At 33.8% G+C, this 24,592-nt stretch overlaps 2 protein-coding genes across 2 annotated transcripts; both read right to left on the minus strand.

Annotated features, from left to right (window-relative positions):
* Nucleotides 1-9,340: 9,340 nt before the first annotated feature.
* Nucleotides 9,341-13,932, minus strand: LOC131014157 (fructokinase-1). The gene is made up of 5 exons (XM_057942042.1): nt 13,244-13,932; nt 11,377-11,621; nt 10,985-11,276; nt 10,183-10,335; nt 9,341-10,024 (listed from the first exon to the last, which is right to left on the minus strand). Exons 1-5 carry the CDS (start codon nt 13,607-13,609, stop codon nt 9,638-9,640), a joined length of 1,443 nt encoding a protein of 480 aa, XP_057798025.1. The 5' UTR covers nt 13,610-13,932; the 3' UTR covers nt 9,341-9,637.
* Nucleotides 13,933-15,518: 1,586 nt separating this feature from the next.
* On the minus strand, nt 15,519-18,949 carry LOC131014159 (iron-sulfur protein required for NADH dehydrogenase, mitochondrial). The gene is made up of 8 exons (XM_057942043.1): nt 18,738-18,949; nt 18,529-18,652; nt 18,210-18,332; nt 17,908-18,005; nt 17,536-17,662; nt 17,151-17,236; nt 16,406-16,531; nt 15,519-16,149 (listed from the first exon to the last, which is right to left on the minus strand). The coding sequence occupies exons 1-8, from the start codon at nt 18,762-18,764 to the stop codon at nt 15,982-15,984; spliced, it is 879 nt and encodes a 292-aa protein (XP_057798026.1). The 5' UTR covers nt 18,765-18,949; the 3' UTR covers nt 15,519-15,981.
* Between the last annotated feature and the right edge of the window lie 5,643 nt (nt 18,950-24,592).

Consider the following 24,592-nt stretch of genomic DNA (forward strand, 5'->3'; position numbering starts at 1 on the left):
CATTCTTCCACCTTCAAAATCATCCCATTGTGTTAACAATTCTAATTCTCTTCTCTCCTACTTCTAATTCTCCTTCATTCTTTATGTGCTATTGCTCTTGTTAAATTGCTCTTGCTCTATAATTCTATTGTTATTCTCTTGTTTAATTGCTTTACTCTATCGCTCTTTTGGCTACATCTATGATAAAAGATTAGCAAATAATCAAGAAATAGAATGGTACCTTCCCGAATAAGATGCTATTAAACTTAGAATAGATAACACAAATAGGGCCTTATTTAATGAATATGAACAAAAATATATGCTAGCAAACCCATCATACTCTTCAAGTGTAGGTACTAGTAGTTCACAAGTGTAGGTACTAGTACTATATTTATACTATAGTATTATACTATAAAAAATTGGAAATATTTATTTGACCGCAACGTAAGTAATGTTAAAGATTGGAAATATTCATGTCTCATAGGAAAAACTTACGTGACAAAAAATGATGATAATTAATGTTAAACGATCCCACACGAATGATATTATGAAATGAGTAGTGCTAAATGGTCATAATTATGGCTGCCATAATAGGTTAGATTATTTTTATACATTATTTTGATTGTCAATGTGTTAGAATTATTTTTCCTTTATTGTATTTCAATTTTCACTATTTCAACACAAATCATTTAATTTAAAAAAAATGACATAAAAGTATTAAGTTTACAACTTATTATAAATTTCCACACATAAAGAATAAGAACTATTTTGATTGTCACTTGTAAGTTATTATATTATTTAAGATTTTTAAGTTGAGTAATTTTGAAATTATTTAAGTTGAGTGATTACAAAATTTAAAAAACACAACATATTTTTATAAATGATAAGCTATTAAGTTGAGTAATTTTAAAAAAAATTCAACACTTGTAAAATAAAAAAAAATTGAAATTTCAACACAAATCATTTAATTTCATAAAAAAACAATACAAAAAATATTTTTTCAAAAAAAGGAAAAGCCCGAAAACCGTCAATTTTCGGTCCAAAAATCAACCCTTCAACACAACAGGCGGGCCGGTTACGGTTCCATATTTTTTCGACCTTGAATTGCCGGTTCGGGCCCGGAACCGGTGGTTCATGAATCGGTGGCAACACTAATTTGCAGTTTCCATACATGCAAAGTAATAATTTCTTTGATTTGAATTTGAAATGAAAACACTTATCGAGTCCCCATTTTTAGACTGAATCTCGCCATACAGTACGAATTAGATGACTGACACACACAATTCTTACTACTATAAGCACGCTGCCTGTATGAACAAACAAACTTTGCAAAACCGTTTCACCTAATCGATCGTGGTGAAGTCAGCAATGGATTCGGCGGATCATCCACGTCACGAGGCAGGCGCAATTCTGACTAGTTCTCCGCACTACTTTTCTGCAGTTGAAGACTATCATGCCTCTTTAATGAAAAACTGGCTGGCTTTGGCTACCTTGCGGAGCAAACAAAAGATTGTCAAATCACACTGTATGTATGAACAAATAAACTTTGTACATTGCATGCAGTTTTAATTGTTGAACATTGAGAAGATGATAAATTCGATACTATATAATAAAGAAGAGTTATGGTGAGAATTGAGGCCACAAAGATCATTGCTGAAATTGCACAAATATTGTTCGAAATATATAAAAGATTCGAGTTTAAAATTTTTTAGGGCCACTAAAAGGACGGTTGACAAAATTAGGCCATTTTTTTTTTCTTTTCAGAATTGCATAATTTGATCAATTATTTTAAATTTTGATATTTTTGGGTCATATATGGACTCAATTCAGCGCCCGTAAGCCATATTTAGGCTTTCAACAATGCTTGTACAATTTTAGGATAACCTTTGTGGCCGCAATTATCACCATAACTATTTGTTAATATGTAGTAGCGAATTCTGTCATTTTCTCACAATTAAACTACATGCAATAATGAATGATTTTCTTCCGACTCATCGACATAATCAAGTCACATGTATACTACATCCTACAAATTTTAATAATATTAAAAATATTTTTTAAATATATTAAAATGTTCAGAACATGAAAGAAAAGAAAAAATAACTTGATGAAAATTCTTACAAAAATAAAAAAATAAACTTGTAGATTTTTATTTAGGAATTAATTAAAATAACACTCACATTAGCATCCTAGTAGCCAAGATTTGGATAAAAAATAAGGTCTGCAACAAATGACGAGTATATTTCAGCAATATCCTCTAGGACAATATGATAACGATTATCAATGTTAATGTAATTTTCTATACAAATCTTGGCCCTATTTGAAAACAATAAAATATTAAGAATATTATTATTATTATTATTATTATTATTATTATTATTATTATTATTATTATTATTATTAAATAAAAATTGAAGCAAATAATGTTAAATATATGTGGTCGACAAATAATATTACTATTATTAAATAAAAATTGAAGCAAATAACATTAAATATATGTGGCCGATCATCTCATTGAAGATAGTTACACTTACACATACCATCAAATCTGCAATGCTCTTCAAGCACGAGTCCAAATTGCTCTACATAATCAAACTCATCTCACAAATATTGCTTGTAATCCTTTCCATCCGGATCAAGGATTTCACCATACACATCGTATTCAATATTAGGAGAAGCCATTACGAGATAACAAAAGTCAAGAAAGTCTTGTTTCTGAATACTTCAAGGAAAAAGATGTCTTCTTATAACAGGAAGCGTGAATGGCATCCAAAATAGCAAACGCATAGCAACAAACTAATAAAACAAATAATATATACTTATTATAAAATGGTATTTGCCTATTTTGTATTCATTTGATTACATTTAAAATTATAATAATTATCCTTATTTATATTTATATTTATATTTAAGATTTTAATAATTATTAAAAATCACTCACAAATATCTTCTTGATTTCGAACCGGTAGCATATACTCAAAGATATGTAGTTACCCAACAAAATTCTCCATTAGTGAAGAACAGGTCATGTTTCAAATTGTGATCGTCCATTGTTTATTTTCTAACAATAAAAAATAACATACACAATTTTAATCAATAATTTACAATAGATTGTTTTTCCTCAAACGCAACAATATAAAAAAAAATATATAGAACATCAATCAATAATTCACAACCGATTGTCTTTCCTCAAATGCAACAAATACAAATTGAAGCAAATAACGTTAATTACTTGTGGTCGAGCATACCATCGAAGATGATTACACGTATCAAGCCCAATTTGGCGTCTGTAGGTTACATTTGGACCACAATGTGGTCCTAAATAACTCGATTGGCCCATATTTGGATCCTAATGTAGCTCTAAATAACCTGATATTTAGCCCATATTTAGATCCTAATGTGACTCTAAACAGTCCGATTCGGCCCAAATGTGCCTCACAGATGATGAAATTTAAAATAATTGGTCAATTTCTGTAAGTTAAAAAAAATGATTTATTTTTACAAATCGGCCTAAATAGTGGCAAAAAAAACTCAAATCCTTCATATCTTTCAAAGAATACTTATGCAATTTTAGCACAACCTTTGTGGCCCAAATCCTCACCATAACTATTCGTTATTATGTATTAGTGAATTCCATCATCTTCTCACAATTAAAACTACATGCAATAATGAATAATTTCCTTCGGACTCATCGACATATTTAGGTCCCATGTATATTCCATCTACAAACTTTAATAATATTAAAAAGTAATTTTTAAATCTATTAAAATGTTCAGAACATGAAACAAAGAAAAAATAACTTGATGAAAATTCTTGCAAAAATAAAACAGTAAACTTATAAATTTTTAGTCAAAAATTAATAAATTAGCACTCCCATTATCATCCTCGTAGCCAAGATTTGGATAACAAATAAGGCCTGCAAAAAAGGGCGAGTACGTTCGAGCAATATCATCTAGGATAATATGATAATGATCATCAATTCAAATATAATTTTCTATATAAATCTTTTGTCCCTATTTGAAAATAACAAAAAGTTCAAAAAATAACATTACTATTAATAAATAAAAATTGAAGCAAGCAACGTAAATTATTTGTGGTTGATCATCTCATTGGAGATGGTTACACATACCATCAAATATGCGGCGCTCTTTTAGCATGAGTTCAAATTGTTCTACACAATCAAACTCATCTCCCAAATATTGGTCGTAACCCTTTTTAACTGGATCGACGATTTTACCATGCTCATCATATTCAATATATATTTTTTTTAATCCGGCAAAGTCATGTTAGATGTTAGTAATTAGTTCCTCATCCACTCCAAGAACCACCTTATCTCTCCATTCACCAAATCCACCTTATATCTCCAATCTCCAATTCGCTCCCAAGAGGGATCGAACCCGGGTCACTTCACTTAAGTGAGGACCTGGTGGCCAGTGGGCTAAGCCCCCTGGTTCATCATATTCAATATTAGAAGAAGCCATTACGAGATAACAAAAGTTAAGAAAGTCTTGCTCCGAACACTTCAAGGAAAAAAATGTCTCCTTATAACAGGACGCGTGAAAGGCATTCCCAATAGCAAACTAATACAACAAATAATTTATACTTATTATAAAATGGTATTTGTCTTTTTTTTTTAGAAATACAAGAGGTATTTAATATAGTACTTCATCTGTTCCATTAGGCTTGTTCTATTTCTTTTGCTCACGGTTATTAAGGAGAATATAATTAATGTAGTAAAAGTGTGTAAATGTGTGGGGCCATATTATTTTTAGTGTAAAATCATTACCAAATATAGAAATATGATAAGAACAATGGGACAACCTAAAAAGGAAAATAGGACAGGATCAATGGGACAGACGGAGTAATATATAATCAAATAAGCAACCTGCACGCAGGCGGGACCTCTACACCACATAAAGGTGGAAAACTACTCACACGTAGGCAGGATCACTACCCTCACAAGAGTGAGAAAATTACCCACACAAAAGTGAGAAAACTACCCACACGCAGGCGAGATTGAACCTAAAATCTCTCACAAATGAGAGGCTTTGGGTGCCTCAGCTTTGCCACTTGAGCTAAAAATATTTGCCTATTATGCCTCTAGGGAAAGGCTATGCTATAAACACTTCTTAAAATATAAAATACGAATAAGCTAAAATGTATGAATTATATATAGAATACGTATGTGTAAATGTCTGAATTACAAAAAATAAAATTTTCGCTACTCATGGGATTCGAACTCAAGACTCAACTATAGATCTTGATGATCTAAGAGCTGAAAATGGTTCATATTTTATGTTTTAGATGTGTTTTTATTTTAGCCTACTCATATGTCTCTTATGATTTATATTTAAAATTTTAATAATTATCCTTATTTATATTTATATTTAAAATTTTAATAACTATTAAAAAATCATTTACATGTATCTTCTCGTTATCTCATCGAGATATGTAGTAACCTAACAAAAATTCTGCATTCGAGAAGACTAGGTCATGTTTGAAGTTGTGCTCATCCATTGGTTCTTTTCTAACAATAAAAAATGTCACATACAACTTCAATCAATAATTCACAACAAATTATCTTTTCTCAAACGTAACAATATAAAACATACAATATGCAACATCAAACAATATTTCGCAATAAATTATCTTTCTTCAAACGCAACAATAAACAATGAACAATATGGGTGAGTTCTCTTTGGTTGTAAATTTATCATGGAAAAAAAGGGATAAATAAAACTTCACCCTCTAAATCCTTCATTTCTTTTCCCATATTTCCTACTTGACTCTTACTCATTCCTCATTTACACTACAAAGGAGGGATAATATTATCCCTCCAAAAATAGTGTGATAATATTATCCTTCCTTTGTAGTGTAAATGAGGAATGAGTAAGGGTCAAGTAGGAAATGTGGGAAAAGAAAAAAAGAATTTAAAGGATGAAATTTTATTTATCATTCATTTTCCATGATAAATTTACAATCAAAGATAACACACCCTATAAAGAATAATACATGCAAAGTCGTAGCGGTTGCAGTCAAATTCATGGCGTTACAGTAAATGTTTTTTGCTGTTTTTTTTTTTTTTTTACATTGAGAGCAAAAAACCGCTGGAGGGTTTTTATTTTTTATTTTTTATTTTTGGCGGGTGAGCAAAATTGAATATGAGAGTTTGTTTAGTGCTTTTAATACTAATTATCTACATTTATGTCTTTTAATGTTTTTCATCAAATAATAGTGATTTCGTGAAGAATAAATTATTACTCCCTTCGTCTACGAAAGAATTTTTTAGGAGGGAGTGACACAAATTTTAAGAAAAAAGTTGAGAGTGGAGAAAATGTTGTTGAGTGTATTAGAAGTGGTGAAAATGTGTTGTACTCTCTCTGTCCCAATTCAATAGGACACGAGGCTTGGACAATGATGTTAAAAATGAATAATTTAAAATAAAATAGGAGAGAGAGAAAATAACTTTTGTTGAGGATGTATGTTTCCAAAAAGTAGAATTGAGAAATAAGGAAAAGATAATTATGTGTTAAGTACAATGATATTTGATGTAAATAATGAGTTATATGAGAATATTTTTTATGTATTGACTTTCCATTTTGGGAAGTTGCCAATTAAATTGGGACGTACAAATAAAGAAATATTACCTATTGAATTGAGACAGAAAGAGTTATTAGTATTGGGAGTTGTGAAAAAAGTGAAAAGTAATTAGTACTATTTTCGTCCGTCCATAAAGATTGTGTGTTTTCCTTTTTTAGAATCCTCCTTTATACTTTAAACCTCATTCACATTCAATATTTACAAAATACATACCTTTTACTTTTACAATTTCGTGGGTCCAATACTACCCTTTAACACTAACATCACATCTTCTAACTTTTTTATTAAAACCAGTGCCCTCCACTCCACCACACACTCTTTGTGGATGGAGGGAGTATATTCTATATAAGTGGTGGGATATAGTCCAAAAATAGGTATGGAGTTCTTTTATGGACGTCTCCAAAAGGAAAAATAGAAAATTCTTTCGTGGAGAGTATTAATTAAGGCTAATTTGAGTATAATTTTTTTCTTTTATAAATATGTATGCAAAATCTTAGAAAGGGTTATACAATGAATAAGATGGAGTAATATGTATACAAGTGTAAGTATTACATGATGAGTTACATACTTACTGAATTAAATTATACTTCCAAGTTAAAAACAAAAATTAAAGAATATTTTTGAGATGTGTTTCAAATAATTAGATTCAAATATTGAATTTATATTAAACTTTACAATTTAGGTCCTAAATAAAATAGTTATTGCTCTACCATTTAAAAATCTAAATAAAAGGATACTTAACTTCAACTTAAAAAAAAAAAACCTTAGATGTATTTGTAGTAAATAGGTTCTTCAATTAAAATTTGTTCTTACAAAATAAATAAAATAATACTTATAATTAGATGTATTTGAATTAGATAGATTTTTCAATTTAATTTGGTCGTAGAAATTTTGAAATAAATCATCATTTTCACATTGATACTTTATTGAAGTTCACCATGAAAAAGCCTAAATAATAATAATAATAATAATAAAAAAGATGTGTTTGAATACAAATAGCTTCCTTCTCACACTAAATTTATACTCCCTCTGTCCCAATAATGAAGACACATTTCATTTGGGCACGGAGATTAATGAAAGGTAGTTTATGTGATAAAGTATTGTGGCCCACATCATTAGTGTAGTTGATTAACTTTTATTTATTGAATTTATTTACTTTTATTTTACATTTCAAATTATTTTTTTAATTTAAAAAATTTAGAAATTCAAAATTTTTAGTTAATTTAATTATTCTCATTATTTTTTTTCGATTTTTCTGTTTGTAATTTTTTTTAAGTTATTGTTTCTTTCCAAGAAGGTGGCAGCAGGGTTCTAGTGTTCCAATACAAACCACTGCCGACCACCACCACCACCACCCGTCATTTTTAAAGAACCCAGAAAAGCAAACCTTGAAATCGCTCTCCCCGTCACCCGTTAAAGAAAAATCAAAGAAACATTGAAAGGAACAGAAAAGCTAGCCTTTGATCCGGTGAACCGTCACGTACCGCTGTCCCCGTCATCCCCTTTCCCTTCGCCCCTGCTCCCTCCGATCTGAGATCCCCAAATTCATACCCCCAAATCAGAAATAATCCCCAAAATCAAGGTCTTCATAGGCATGAAATAGAAGTAAATCTGCAAATTTGAAACCTAAAAGGCATTGCAGGGGCGGCGGCCTTCCTGCCGTCACTTTGATTCACCGGAGAAAGAGAGATAAACGACCGTCGATGAGTGTTGTTGACTGGTGCGTGAGAAAGAGAGGGAGAGAGGCAGGAGGGTGAGATGAGCGAGGGAGATGGAGAGGGGCCGGAAGCCATGGCTGCTGTAACAGAGAGAGAGAAACGATGGGTGGATGTGAAGAGAGAAAAAAACTACTGGAGAGAGAAATTATTGGTAGGTGAGAGAAAAGAGTTAGGATTTAGGTTTGTATAAAACCTTAATTAATTCATGTTAATTTTAGCCCAAAATAGGAATGCGTCTTGTTTAATGGGACAACCCAAAAAGGAAAGTGTGTCTTAAATAATGGGACGGAGGAAGTATCATAGTTATTAATAGCGCTGGTAGCACGCGCGATCGCGCGTCGTGGTGCGTCGCGCACCTCCATCGCGCCGCGCCGCTATAACATGGCTGCTTCATGATAGTGCGCGCTATTCGCGCATCGCGCCGGTAGCGCGCGCGATTGAACTGATGCCGTGAAATCTCTCAATTGCATGCATGGGCTTGACTAATATTGCATGGGCTTCTCTTAATTAGGGTTATTACTTATTAGGGTGCTGAATTTTGATCGTCAAAGAGGCATGAAGAGACTATACTAACGCCTCCAACACTCCAACTTCATGAAGAGACTCTCCAATAAGGCAATAAGTAATATTTAATTAGGGTTTTAAGTTTTATTTTATATACTTAATTACTTAGTCTTTAGAATTTCCAATGCAGAAGATTTCTTTTATTTCTCTCACGGTAGTCTACCTCTCTCTCTCACGGTTCATCAACCTTCTTCCTCTCATAGTTCTTCCTCTCCTCTTGTCTCCTCTTATGACTTTATTTTTTATTAACTAGACATATTATGCATGGTTTTACTATGATTATGATATATATTATGTTTTTATCTATTTCTGCGCGATGCGCGATCACCCTAGGACAGGTTTGCGCGATCGTGCGCGATGCGCGATTAATAACTATGGGAAGTATTAAATTTCAACAATTCCTAACCTAAATAAAATTATTCGGAGGGAGTATTAAATTTCACCATTTGAAAACTTGAATAAAAGGATACATGGTTATATTTGAAATAAATAAGTCATTCCATTTAAATTGGTAATATAAAATTCATGCAATCACCATATTACACCCTAGCCATTAATTTCAGAAATTTGATATGGAAGCAAGCTGTACTAAGATGGGTCTAATCGAAATGCACAGTTAAAAATGAGACACAGTTATAAAAATCTAACTCTATTTTGATGCAAAAATTCCCTGAATCCCCAGTGTTTTCAGTTGAGCTGGTTGTCCAGAGTGTAACACCGAGGCCTTGTGATTTCCACACAACACCTTGTTTCAAATGAGAAATCCATCCTGCATATCAACATGTTCCGACCTGCTTTCTCTCTGCGCGTTCAAGCTTGGGTATCAGTTCAGAGACTACCTTCTGCAAGGAGGCAGGTTGAACGGGACTACTATTTCCATTTACACCAACTTTTGTGAGCAGTGTGATCTTCTCGGCATCCGAATGCACCTTAAGCAAGTCCTCCCAGAACTGGTTGTCTTCGTTGAGGTTTGATCCTTTGACAAGTTCCATGACCTGATTCAGTGCAGCGACATTTCTACCAGCACCACAACCCATAGCAGTTGCAGCACCTACAGCATTTGCAATGGTCAATGTATAGACCAGAGGCATTTTGTGTATAAAACCAAATGCAATGGCAGCCACGAAACTGTCTCCACATCCAACAGTGTCCATGACATCAACCTATTTATTAAAGCAAAGAAAGTGGGATATAATGCAGGGTATTACAATTTGAAATTCGTCAAGACTATACAATAACTAAAAATATTCCAACTGTACAAGTACTAAAGAATTGAACTACTTTTGTAAATTAGCTTGACAGTCCACACTCTCACCCTCACCTTAAATGCAGGGGCGCAGGAGATACTTGAAGGGGTGATCAATATAGAACCTCTTGGACCCATTTTAATAATCACCCACTTAGTCCGACTTCCTTCCTTGAGCAACTCTTGACCTGCTAATATAGGGTCCTCAATGCCAGTCAATGATTCAGCCTGATACAAATCAATGCCAGTTGTAGTTGCTTGTGAAAATACAAGCCTAAAAACAGAATTGCAATACTGGGAATAGGTTCCCTTGATAAACAAGCCACGAGAAAATAGAAAAAAAATACTAAGTAACAAGGTAAATAAGAGAGTTTTCAAAGCTCAAAAAAAGTTTAAAAGACACAGATTTTATGCTTGAGAAAGCACAAAATTCAGATGCAAAGAAAATCCATGAGGGACAGTAATATTTATAGACAGCCGCTAGTTGCACTTTTGGTGCACACTAATTAGGACTTAGATTGTCTATAATTGGGTGATAGAGAAGAATCCATGTTACTGACCCACCATGTATTGCTAACTACTCCGGTGCTTGATGCACCACATTTTAAGCAGCTGCTGCATGAAATTATTACTTGAAGACAGGAAGGGTGACAAACGAGTGCAATGAAGAAAGAAAATATACTTGAGAGTATTAAGTTAAATGATAGGGTAGCATCCTCATTACACAGCACTTTAGTGAATGTGTTCAGGGGCTCTCCTTTATACTTTGTAAATGGCGATTGAGTCCTTTGCAAGTTCTAAGACAGGGGAGTTACCAACTTCAGAATCGAATATGATAAAGCAAGTCATAGTATTTATGATAAATTGAGATTCACACCTCTTCAGAAGTTAATAGAAGAACATCACTCATCCTCAAGTACTTTTCAAGGGCTTTTTGTTCTTCGAGCGTTCCAGTTTTCAGAGATTTCCCTCGTGGCCCAGGGTCAAAAAAGACTGATGTACCCACTTCAACAGCATAATCTAGAGCAGACACAAGTAGACGAGGCGAAAGTTCATCAAATCCATAACCATTGCAAAAAACGATCTTTGACCTTCTTATAGCCATCTTTGCCTCTATAGAAAGAGTGCTCATCCAACTAAATGCAGGTTCCTCACTGAAATCTGCACGGCTGGATGGACAAGCATTTGGAGCAAATTTTCATCATACAGCATTTTCAAATAAAACCCTCATAAAGGGGAGTCAGTTAGTGCTTAAGCTGTTTGTAATACCTGCAAAAACCATGCCTTTGCATGGGGTCCACTAAAACCCAGCACAGAAGGGTTTCGTAATCTTTCAGATTCGCAACACTTTTCTGTTCGTTCATTTCAACCATACCAATTCCTTCATCATGGAGTACATCAAAGAGGAAACGACCATAGATTTCATCCCCAACATGTCCAATTGTAACGACGTTAAGTCCTAATCTAGCTGCTGCTATGGCCATATTGCAATTGCCACCAGCTTCCCAGTATTTCTACCAATAAAAATAAAATATCATTATCTATAGACAAAAATCACACTTGGCATATAGACTTAGACAGTTAGACCAGATGATCTAAGGGACTTGACTGAACATTCAACACCATAAAGTTGAGGTGCAAAACAGTGAAGATTTGGTTGTCAAAAATCTAAATTGACAAGATTTAAACCAACATCTTATTAAAACTATCAAGAATTCACCAGAGGAAAATCCTTAACCGTACCAACTACTAAACAGATATATTTTTATTTCACCTAAGATCAAAACTCTAAACGAGATCATTAAGTCAGAATTGATAGGCAGCCTGCTTTACTCATAGTGTATCCTGATATTGGTGGTCACAACTCATTGGTAAAATTGCAAACCTGAGGCACTATTTAGTTCTGTTTTCTAAGCTCTTTTCCCTTTCCTGGATTGGAAAATGTATTTGGCAACCAAAGTTTTGATAAAAATGCCTTTACATCCCACAAAATTAAAGATCAAACATCATACCATACTCCCACTAACCGTTATAGCTAACACCATTGCCACATCCCTATAGCTGAAAAAGTGAAAATGATTAATAAAAATACATTACATCATTATTTCCTGATGAGGTGTCTAAAACCACCCACATTTGCACATGCTCTTTAACCCCGCAACCAAATTACATTCACCAAAGATATTTTCCTCAAAATGACAGAATAACACCAAATAAGCCCCAACTTAGCTCAATAGAACATGCGTACTATTTTCAGTGATTCAATTTGTACTTTAAACATTTGGTGTGTGTCTTATCTTCCCTCCCTTTTTTCATACTTTTAGGTAGGTATGGGAGAGGTTGGGGATGTTTAAAGTAAGAATCAATATAGTTATACATCAAATCACTGCCAAAACACTAGTCAGAACAAAGCAACCTTTAAACACCCAAACTATTAATACAGAGGAAACTACACAATGTATGATGCATGTGCTTTTCCTGGAATGGAAACTAGAGTCTAGGGAAAGCCCATATTATAGCTAATATAAGAAATTGCAACGCTAACAATCAGCCAGTGAAAGAAGACCTTGATAGAGTTGCTTGTTCTATTCTTTCCCAGTCCAGTTCTGGTGTTCCTGCATTCACAAGCAGCCCTTCCCATACACTAGCCTTGTACTCAGTATCCTAAAACCATGGATGACTTGATTTCTCTGAAAGAAATACAAACTCATTGCTGCTTATTTGACACATGCATAGCAGCATAGCCATTATATTTTCTACTGATTGAGAACGGCTAATGTAAGTTTATATATTTAGAGAGACTTCAAGAACCTCCAGTTAATAAATTTACACTTGCTACTCCTATATTTTCCTCCAGTTAATAAATTTACACTTGCTACTCCTATATTTTCTTCCTCATCTCTGCATTAATATTTTGATCAAATTATAGCTTGAATTTGAAGCAAAATCTCACGCCAACAATTATCTTTCATTGCTCCAATGAAAGACCACGGTAGTCAATAACTCGAAACAGAAATAAAAATTTACAAGCGTCAAGGGTGCATTCGCCAAAAACATCTCCAACTAGAAACAATTAGTAGGTAGCGAAAGTGTTAAAAAAGTACAGAGATTAATAATATAACAGTAACAAGAAAACCTTATCAGGAGGCGACTTGGACAACTCATCCATATAGGCTTTGCGTTCATCTAAGGGTTTCGGCGGCAACTTGGGAACACTGAGCACTATATCAACACACAAATTCCCAAGCGTTGCGACGTCGATTTCCTTAACTCCAACGGATTTAATCCTCTCATCGTCCACGGAGCCGCCGCCGATGCTGAGAGAAGCGAAACGCTGCTTGGTGACCGGCGGGATCTCGATTCCTCTACATTTCAACACCGAATAGTAATGGAAACGGCGCTTGGGTGGCGATGGATAAGATTTAGGGTTTTGGAGGGAGTTTGGGTAGGAAGAAAAGAGGGCATAATTGGATTTGAGGGACACTGCAACCTGGTTATGCATTCAGCACAAATTGAGAGGGCAGAATTGGGTGAATGTTATCGATGATGATCAGAAGCAAAGCAGTTTCGAGTTTTGCATTTGGATTATATAGTCAGCAGCTGTTAATCTTCTTCTTTTTGTCTCAGGGCCTACTGTTACTGTGCATTGGAGACTTGGATTTTCTATATTTCAAATAAATTCATATCTTCACTCGAGTTATTCATTTTTCTAATTTATATTTCCTGAGATATTATGATTTATATTTGTGAGGTGGGGACGAATGTTCACTTCGGTATAATTGTCGCTTTGTTTTTTTTAGAATAGTTAATATTGTTCACAATTTTGTGATAACGAAATATAATACTCCTGTATATGTGGATATATAAACTATCGAGTGCACCGTTTAAGTGTTTAACATAATGTTTTATTTAAAAATTTTAACAAATAAAATCACGAATTATTTCAAAATTACAATTTTAACGTAATCACTCTCTCCTAATTTCATCATTTCCTCCGGCGCTGGCGCTGCTGGGGAATTTGGAGAAGATTGCCCTGCGTTTTGCTGGGGTGCCGACGACGGTGGATTTGGGAAAGGTGACGATGGAGACCCAAGGTGGAAATTAGGCGATTGAAACTGCCATTGCATGAGGTGGGGAATTAAAGATACTAGTATATCTTCAGAACCTTAATTAAGATAAAATGGAGATAATTATCACATAGTGTCATTTTCGATGGCCACGTAAGATTAATTTAAAAAAAATCGATGACCGAACCTAAAAAGCAAAGAAGTTATGAATTCCAAAGAAAAAAAAATAAGTTCACTCCTCAATTTCGATAAAACGTTTTGAATTTATTGACAATTAACCCTTTCTTCAAATACATATACTTTTGATATAGAGAAAATAAATACCTGATATTTTTGTTCTCCGGACCTACTTTTTAAGAATTGGATGATCATGTTAGCAACAAAATATCTGCATGAATTTAAACTAAATGATGTCGTTTCTAGTAGATGTGAAAATTAAAATTTATATATATATATATATATATATATATATATAGGCCAAGGTTCAATGAAGAAGGCCTAAATGTAAGAAAGAAGAGAGAAGTAATCTCATCCGTTGATCTTATCTAATCTAACGGACATGATTTGTTAACGCCATGTTCAACGGATTTTTTCGTTGAACATATGGGGGGTCGAAACCCAGAACCCCCAAAAATATTGTATATGTTTACTAATGTTCAACGAAAAAATCCGTTGAACATGGCGTGAACAAATCATGTCCGTTAGATTAGATAAGATCAACGGATGAGATTACTTCCCTCTTCTTTCTTACATTTAGGCCTTTTTCATTGAACCTAACCCTATATATATATATATATATATATATATATATATATATAGGGAGAGGTTTAAATAAGAACCACTAATAAAATAAGAACGGAGAACCATTTTAAGCCATTCGATCATCAAGATCTACTTACATAATTACTTTTAATCAAGTTTAAATTTCATAAAGATTTTCTGTAGCCGAGACATATGGCACAAGAAAAAGGGTTGGTCTTTAGAACGATTGACCGCATCTCATGCTGTAAGTTACTTTTAATAAGCATAAGTACATATGTATACTTATATAATAGTACAAATTCTCATGAATAAAAATAATAATTATCGTCAATAAATGTAATAATTTAGAAATATTATATTTTATTGTAACAATAATTACTTTTTATTGCGACAATGATTACTCGACCAAATAGTTAAAAATAAAAGTATTAATGAGTGAAAATAACTAAAAATAAAAGTTCTTATGAATAAAAGTAAACATTATTGTGAAGAAATGTAAACTTTCAAACCGTCCACATCGGTTGACCGCACCGGAGAATTTGCGCAAGAAAAAAGATGGAATTTGAATGTTAAAAACGAAAATGGAACAAGTTGGTTAAATTCCATTGTATCTCAACCATTAAATAAAAGCACCAATTCTTACTTTCTCCTTTTGCCCTGTAACACACATCACTAAACTACATTACAGGAATATATACTCTCCATTCAAGACCATACTTTGTTCACGTGTTATTCCAATAATCTCATCATTCTTTCTACACGAAAAAGAACCTACCAAATGAGAAACACGAACACGACATCCCTCGTTCCACATACAAAACACAAGTTGCATAAGATGTTCGATGCTTTGAACAAAACTGTGGCGAAGAAAGAGGAAATGGAAAAGAACAAACTCGATTTATTCTCCAAGTGAAAAGAGACATCAAAGTGAATCTACTTACCGTGCTTTAGGTCTTTAGGAGCTTGGGAATGAGGGTGCCCATGTGGTAGCAAGTGTGTGCCACCATCTAGAAAGGTTGAAGACTTAACTGGACACAAGCCATACTTAAAGATTTATTTCAGGACGCGAGTATGGCTGGTTGAGTATCTCGAGTGTGCTGACTATCTTCTGGGCGATATCACCATAGGCCAATGATACAAAAGATTCGGGATTGGATATCACAATGGGCACTCCTTCATCAGAACCACTTCTTATTCCTGTCTCCAGTGGCAACTACGATGATATATTTTGTAGATCAGTATATTACGCTTGAGCAAATTAACAGTACTTATGCTTGAGCAAATTAACAGTTTGGAACATTATTAAAGATGACATACACATAAATCTGCTCAAGAATAGAAAATATTCGATACGCAGACAAAGCCATCATGCATAATCATGCAGCAAGTGCCTATCCCGGAGTAGATAATATAACCAGAAATATTACAAAGAAAATATGCACCGACGAAGACAAAATCAGTGGAAATACCTCGCCAAGAAACCTCATGCCCATTACATCGGCTGTCTTTTGAGCTCCACCCTTTCCAAAAATGTAATGAGCCTCATTACAGCTCGGACATTTAAAATAGCTCATGTTCTCCACGATTCCTAAAATCTGCGATGCATTGCCAAAAGTAGAAACATCATCGAACCAAAATCTATAATTGTGAAAAAGAAGAAATTTGGCATGAAAATGACAATATCTATAATTCATCAGTGGACTTCTAAAAAGAATAGCTTCAAAACAATAAACAGATTAAAAGTAATGGAGGGTTGGAAACAATATTTTCTAAACATTTCCCAGTTTTGGTCAACAAAAAAAGAAGAAAAAAGTAGCAACATTTACCCATCAATTAAGGGCAATATCACATGAATCAACATATCTATCACTAACTATCTTTATTTTATGAAAGTTATTAATCCACTTATGCTATAACATAGTATTACTTTCTCGTCCAGGAATGCAATGCAATATATGAAATCTTTTTATTCAAGCACATGCTAAGGACACCGAGGTTATGATAGTGAATAGATGTGAATCATATAGATAATGCGCACATTGAGAAGCATCTTAAGTGAAAATACGGAAATAATAGCTCCTACCCTCTTAGTTACAGAACACAGAGGATAATGCAAACAAGGAAGCCCACATGCTTTTTATGTGAAACGTGAGTTAGTGTGTGTTATGGAAGCTGTGAAAACACAAATTCTGTAACTCAAGGTATGGGGTATACTGGCACGTTCACTTGGGAGAACATTTTAACACCTCTTCGAGCATCCATTAAGGCAACATCTTGAGGAGTCGACACAATTAGGGCTCCTGTTAACAAGTCGGAAAAATGATGTGATAAATGGGCTATGTTATCGAATCAAAGAGCAAGTTGAATTGGAACACAGACAATCCTAACACTCCATCGACCCCTTGGAGATAACAACTTGATTTTGTCCGATAGTGGATGCACAAAATCCTCTTTAGACATCCATTAGAAGATATAAAGCATATACACCCAGTCATATCATATTATACAAATACGATAAAAGTGACTACATAAAAACTATATCATCACACAGGAAATAGATTTTTGTAAACCAGACAACAAAAGGCAAAGTCCTAACTACCTGACAATTGCAATCTCTGCGAGATGGAAATCTGAGCATCACCGGTGCCAGGTGGCATGTCCACCACAAGAACATCTAGCATTCCCCAATCAACTCCTCTTGTCATCTGTTCAAGTGCTTTCATGACCTGAAACGATAAAACAGAATATCTACAAAAATCAAAATGATTGTAGCGTAATTGTTAGACAACTGGACGCTCTCCATGAGCTGTCCTGGCCAACTGAAAACGTAAAATATGATCCGTCATCAGCATTTTTGAATAATTTTCCAACAAACAGCCTTCATTTTTATAAAAATCATACTGATGAAAACATAAGCAATCAAAGCAGAAATCGTGAAAACATGACCAGTAGAAAGATAATCTGCACTTGCCATAGGACCCCTCCAGACAAGCGCCTCTCCTTCTGCCACCAGGGACCCCATCGACATGCATTTGACGCCATAGTTTTCTATTGGGATCATTTTCTTATCTGCTAGAGGCACCACACCATCAGAACAGCGCAAACCACTAAAATTTGCAAATGCTCACATTAATAAATTAAAATGAAAGAAACTAGTATAAGATAAGGAGAAAAGTGCACGAACTAAGATAATCAACTCATCCACACATAGAAGTAGTAACAAATTTCAAAATGTGAAATAAAAGCAGACTTCCAAGTTCATCAAGGCACCACCTGCACTGAATTCAGGCTTTCCATGGAGCTTCATCATCGTCGGAATGGATGGCCCGTAAACATCAGCATCCAGCAGCCCAACCTTAAGCTGCCACTTATTTGCAAGCGAAACAGCCAAATTAACTACAAATTCACAGCAATGTCACAGAAAAATAAAATCATAAATAAGCATTTCTCAAAACCCAAGTTAACAAATTTACACAAACCAATATATTAGACACGAAAAAAACCCTAAGAAAGAATCAATTAACACGCACACACACAGAATCAAAATTTGCAATAATTTCTTTCAAGGAAACAATAAATGAAGACAAAATACCAGCAGTTGTGGACTTGCCGACGCCACCTTTGCCAGAAGCAACAGCTATTATGTCCTTAACCCCTTCGATCTTCAGATTTTGCCCCTTTCCGCTCTGCGAGGCGAAACCCCTGAACCCTCCGCGCTTGAAATTTATTCAAACAAACAATTTATTCATCGGTTTCAATTCAAAAAGGTAACCGATTTCAGCTAAAAATGATGCTACTTACTGAACATTGTCTCAGAAGCTGGTTCATTAATTCTGAAGTTTCTGATTAATTTCCAAGATTGATGCTCAATAGCGCAAGAAGAGTGGTTATTGCCTATTGGTGATCAAATTCTATTGATGAAGAGAAAGTGAGTCGGGCTGACATGGGCATGTCCAAGCCCGAATTTTGAAATTTGGGCTTCTAAACTGCAAGGCCCGTTGGGTAACAAAATGAATCAAGACGAAGAAGAATATTATTAAATCGATTTGATTTTATTTAGGGAAATTTATGGAGTGTTTTAAGGTTTGATTTAAATTAAAAGGAATGACTTATTGCGGGTGTGATTTGGGTAGAATTTTAGCTTGATGAATGAAAGAGTTATGAAAGACTCTTCAGCAATGGATATAAAATCTCATTAATCAAATCCAATAAAAAAAAGTTTAAGTAAAACTAAATAATCACCAATTATTTGGCTATTATGATGATTAAATTCTCCCGATTTATAATTTTTGCGTTTCAGCATTTGGATTGAACTTTGGAGCCGATTTTGACTCGATCTAAATTGAATTACATGTTGGCCACAATCACGCAAAAAAATAATATAAATGAAAATACTGGATTCAAGCCCCCATATTAAACACAAATTCTCTTGTACACTATGGTTGATCCGTATTCAGATCCTGGCCAGCATGTTAATCCAAACCCGCATCTTGATTTAAATCGAATGACACTATTCAGTTATACAAATGATACTGCTTATAATTGACACTATTCAATTATATAAACGATCAACATTGTAACATTTTAAAATGTTACATTTTAAAATGTTATAGTGTCATTTTCAATTTTATAGTATTATTTAAAATATTATAGTGTCATTTATAATCTTATAGTGTCAATTATAAGAAGTGTCATTTATATTTTTGAATAGTGTCAATTATACACAGTGTCATTTACAATGTTACAGTATCAGTTATACGCAGTGCTATTTGTATAACATAATAGTGTCAATTACAGACAGTGTCATTTGTATAATCGAATAATGTCATTTACACGATTTGAGTTAGAATACGGGTTTGGATCAGGATGCGGGCCAGGATATGAGTATGAGTCAACTCAGGTGTACGGTACACCTGGGTGTATCCAAGACCACCTCCTTATTAAAAGGACCTATTCAACATTCGGATTTCAATTTGATTTTCGTTGAAATCAAACCAAATTTGTAATTTCTTAAAAATATCGAATCGGATCTAACTATCCAAAACACCTTAACCAATTGTCCAAAATTTTAGAATGAAAATAGAACTCATCCGAAAAAAAAAAATTTAAAAATACAAAAATCGAACTATTTTTTATTATTTTATTTTAACTAAATAATGTATTCTTTTTCGTTCTATTTTCGCCCCATTTTTCAAGAAATGATAAAGATTGAATGTGTTAGGATTAGAGTTTTGCGAATTAGAATTGAGTTATTCAGATGAAATTAATACTATAAACACAATTCGAATTATGATTTTGTCCAATTTTCAAAATTTAAAATTGAACAAAACCAAATTGAATTTTGAAAAAAAAAATCGAATCAACCAAAACAAAAATTGAAACAAATTATATATTTTGATTTGGTTTGGTTCATGTTATTCAGTTTTTGCCTTTTCGAATATTTTTGCTATTTTACACTGTGCATCCAAATGCACATAGTATGTCTCAATATTATTTTACATATGAATGGCACACAACATTTTAATTTTAATGATAATAAAAGACCGGTTTTAGGAGAGTTAAATGGGTGAAGCGGGATAATGATTTCCCATAAAACAAACTAACTAGCTAGAAGAGTTCATTTAAGTACGTCTTCTGCTTTAATTAATACTCTTAACTCGGCCAAAAAGTTAAATTGAACAAAATCTCACATCGATTTATTACGTTTCTTCGAACCAATAAGTTGTCTCGACTTTTGGCTTTGGGTTTGGCTTTGTTGGATAATAAATAAATAAATAAAATTAGTCACTATAGGGTTGAACTTGTTTTTTCCTATGAGAGTAATTTGGTCTATTCCCCTATATTTCATTGAGTATTATTTTGTCTTTCTTCTTTAGTTTCAAGCTAAAATATGCTAACAATATAATACTCCTTTCGCTTGCCAAAAATATATTACTTTGACGGCACATCAATTTTAATAAAATAATTAATTATTTTTATTTTATGTAAATAAAAAATATTTGTAAAGATAAATAATAATAAAACAAAGTATGGAATTATATTTTAAAAAGGAAGGTGACGTACTATACTTCCATGTATATTAAAACGGACAAGAGATTTTTTTAAAAAAAGGTAACTTTCGGAACATCTTATTCATATTCCTTTGATGCCAGAATTCTCAGCTAAAGAGAAAAATCCATCGTTCGAGAATAAATGAGAAGAGATAATTCAAACGGATTACTTTTTTAGTTGTTCTTTTAATACAGGAAGGATTGTGAAAAGTATCGAGTTTTGTTCATGAAAGTGACTGAAATCACATTATCCGTCTTCTTTTTATGCTTCCCTTCACGATTGGAGCTCGTTCCCTTTTAACTGTACTCCTACTAATCTTTAATTGAGCTTCTTTGGTCTTGTATTTGAGTTTGGATTCATTCAAACTGTTTTGTCACTCTTCTAAGTACCTCTGGTACTTCAGTTGAATGAAATTACCATGTTTACTTTGAAAAAACAAAAAAATACACTTTAATTAATATTTGAGAGGTGATATTCACGTCTATCCACTCAAAGTTAGTGGCTTTCAATGGGAGTAGCTACGGTATTTAATCTCTTGACTAATCATCCATCAATATTCTTGAAAATGCACATGCCAATCTTAAAGACCAATTCATCACTCAAATACATTACAAGTCCAAATTCTCTAAAACTAATTTTATGCCAACTTAAAAAATATTGTAATTATTTTAAGGGTTAAATGCATATAATATTATCAATTTTGATCGAAATTCAAATCTAGCACTGACTTAATAAAGTTCAATCTAAATGTGTAACTTTACTCCGTGTTCAATTTTAGCACTGATTTTTATTTTCTCAAATTCGATCCTACATGTCATTGGCGTGGCTTGGCCGCACAAGCTTTAGTATCTTCCGGTCGACAAGCAAAACGCTGTGTTTTGTTGCAAACTTTCTCTCTCAAACATTTGATTCTTTCTCCCGATTTTCAAAAGGCACACGATTGTGAGTGGCGTCAAAGGCGAGGCACGGCCTCACAGAAAATTCGAAGGTCATGGTGGCGACAACTTTGGTGGAGGAGCTAAGGCTCGGTTTTAGGATAAGGACCCACATAAATTTCCAGCGAGGAAAGAAAATAGAGGGACAACGTGAACTAAATGTCGGATTCTGGGGGCAAGATTCAGAGCCGCGATGGCGGCGGCGGATTTGTAGAAATGGGCGGACCTTTTACGAAAGACACAGGGAGAGAGATGGGTTGATTTTGGGGGTTTCGATTTTTGAAGGATGAATATTTTCCACGATCTTTGAGGGGATAGCCCAGATCTATCGGAGATTCACTAATTTTTCACCGGAAAATGGTGATCGCTAGTAATGGCAGGCTGCCAAATTTTCTAAATAGAGGAGGTGTGGATTGAAGGGAGCTTGGAGATTTTAGATCGGTGCTAAAATTTGAACACGGGGTAAAATTACATATTTAAATTGGACTTTTTTAAGTTACAAATTGCCACGCGTCATTTGGAAGACACGTCATTGTCACATGATTTTTTTTTACATCACCAGAGAACAAATCGGTGCCAAAATTGAACACGGAGTAAAATTACACATTTAAATTGGACTTTTTGAAGTTCGTGCTAGATTTGAATTTCGATCAAAGTTGGTGATATTACATGTATTTAACCCTTATTTTAAATCCATAACTTTCTATCATTTTTGATTTTTGCATAATTTGTATTAAGAGATGAGTTGAGTCTCTTGAACAAGTAAAGAAAAGATGGAGAAAGGAAAGACATCGCTGGAGATTGGAGGCGGCGACGTCATCAGATAGTGGCGGGTGATGAAAAGGTAGTATTGACGTGTTTGTGTTGTGCAAGCATGTGTGTGTGTGTCTATAGAGAGAGAGAGAGAGAGCCATGTGTTACTGGAATGCAGGTGAGTTGAGTGAATGAATATAGTGCCTTTTGTTCTCACCCTTTTATACAGTGTTGTTTATCTTGTAAGTAATTAGAATATCTTTGTTGGGATGCCACGTGTTCATGATTCTCTCATTTAGTTACATTAGGTTTAAGTGACATTAAAGTAGGAACTTAGCATCATGATGATAATTACTACTCCCTCCGTCCGCCAAGATTATGTCACAATTACTATATCGGGCGTCCGCCAAGATTATGTCACTTTCCTTTTATGGCAATGGTCACACCATCCTCTTTAATATTTTATCCTTACTAACACTCTTTATTTACAAAAAAACCACTCAAAATTCAATCTCAACCACTCATCTCATAAAGTGGTGGGACCATTTTTCCACTACATCAAAATCATCACCAATTTTATTAAATCTCGTGCCCAAGCAAATTGCCATAATCTTGGCGGACGGAGGGAGTACTATATTTTTAATTCACACCAGTTCTCAGATGTCTCGATGCTCCATCCACTAGTTAAGTGTTGATCCTACCTATATTTTGTGTATAGGGTCCATCCAATTTCACGATGCACTCTAACTCGAATCAGATCATAATGGAAATGCGTTCAACAAATATTCTTAATAAGTGAATTTCTCTTCTATCATTTTCCGCATGGACGAGGATCTACATATTTTACTACACTATCCATCGTAAATCATGTCACCATATACTTAAATTTTACTTCACTTTTAATTTATCATATCACAATTCACATATCAACAAATTGAATATAAAGATGGGAGATGTCCATGCATGTATGCGCATATATGCATGTTTAATATTCGACCATGTTGATTTTAATTGGTTATGAGATACATCCGGGTAATACTTGCCAGATTTGATAATTTGTGTTTCCGTTCAAAACACCTTCTCATTTTAAAAAATAACTTATAAACAATTTTTTTAATCACATTTTTTTCAATTTCACCTCATGTATTTCGTCACCGAATCATAATGTAACTGTGGAAGTATAATATCTTTTAGGGTAATGGCCTGTAAATTCCTAAACTTTACCCACTTTCTCATTTTGCACCCATACTTCAATTTCAGCATATAAATACCTAAACTTTGTTAGTTTCTCATTTTGCACCCAACAATGAATTAACCCCCAAACACAGTTGACGTGGCAATATTATTTATGACCTGGCACACACATGTGTCTCTGAAATAATTAAACGGCTTCGTTTTATACAGATAATGAGCCACGTAAATTAATTAATCTTTTCTCATTTATGTTTAAATCCTAATTTCTTCCACTCTCTAAAAAATTCTCTCGATCTCCTCTATTTCTCAATATTGTAATGCTTTGTTAACAGAGCACCAAACCATCTGTGGACCACCTTGTTTTTTAGATTCAAAATAGGTGGTAACTGGATTTGTGGACCACCAACCACCTTGTGCTGCTAGTTCGACACCATGGGGACAAATTGGAGATGGTAGGTCCCCCTTCCCCCAATATTCTAATGCTTTATTGTTTTCTTTTATATATTAGGTGTTTAGAACTATAAATTAGTAATGTCCATTTTATTCACTGTGTTGTTTATCACGTATTAATTTTTTTTAACTGCAGCGAAAAATTTGGGATTAATTTTAGTTATGATGATGAATTTGACATTAGAGGAAAAGATTATAGGTACTTGTATATTGGGGGTACTTTCACAGGAAAGTTTGGGTTTGAGAGAGATAGGTTTGGGTACTTTGACTTGG

Source organism: Salvia miltiorrhiza, chromosome 3 (assembly GCF_028751815.1).
Source record: "Salvia miltiorrhiza cultivar Shanhuang (shh) chromosome 3, IMPLAD_Smil_shh, whole genome shotgun sequence".
Classification (NCBI taxonomy): Eukaryota; Viridiplantae; Streptophyta; class Magnoliopsida; order Lamiales; family Lamiaceae; genus Salvia; species Salvia miltiorrhiza.

What these genes read in the sequence shown, in the direction of transcription:
- LOC131014157 (XM_057942042.1), bottom strand. Translation starts at nt 13,609, where the DNA reads ATGCATAACCAGGTTGCAGTGTCCCTCAAATCCAATTATGCCCTCTTT. An exon ending in CCAAGTCGCCTCCTGATAAG is followed by an intron (nt 11,622 to 13,243) that starts GTTTTCTTGTTA and finishes TTTTATTGGTAG; the next exon opens with AAATACTGGGAAGCTGGTGG. An exon ending in CCTGCGCCCCTGCATTTAAG is followed by an intron (nt 10,025 to 10,182) that starts GTGAGGGTGAGA and finishes TTTAATAAATAG; the next exon opens with GTTGATGTCATGGACACTGT.
- LOC131014159 (XM_057942043.1), bottom strand. Translation starts at nt 18,764, where the DNA reads ATGAACCAGCTTCTGAGACAATGTTCA. An exon ending in AAAGCCTGAATTCAGTGCAG is followed by an intron (nt 18,006 to 18,209) that starts GTGGTGCCTTGA and finishes TGCCTCTAGCAG; the next exon opens with ATAAGAAAATGATCCCAATA. An exon ending in GCATGAGGTTTCTTGGCGAG is followed by an intron (nt 16,150 to 16,405) that starts GTATTTCCACTG and finishes ATATCATCGTAG; the next exon opens with TTGCCACTGGAGACAGGAAT.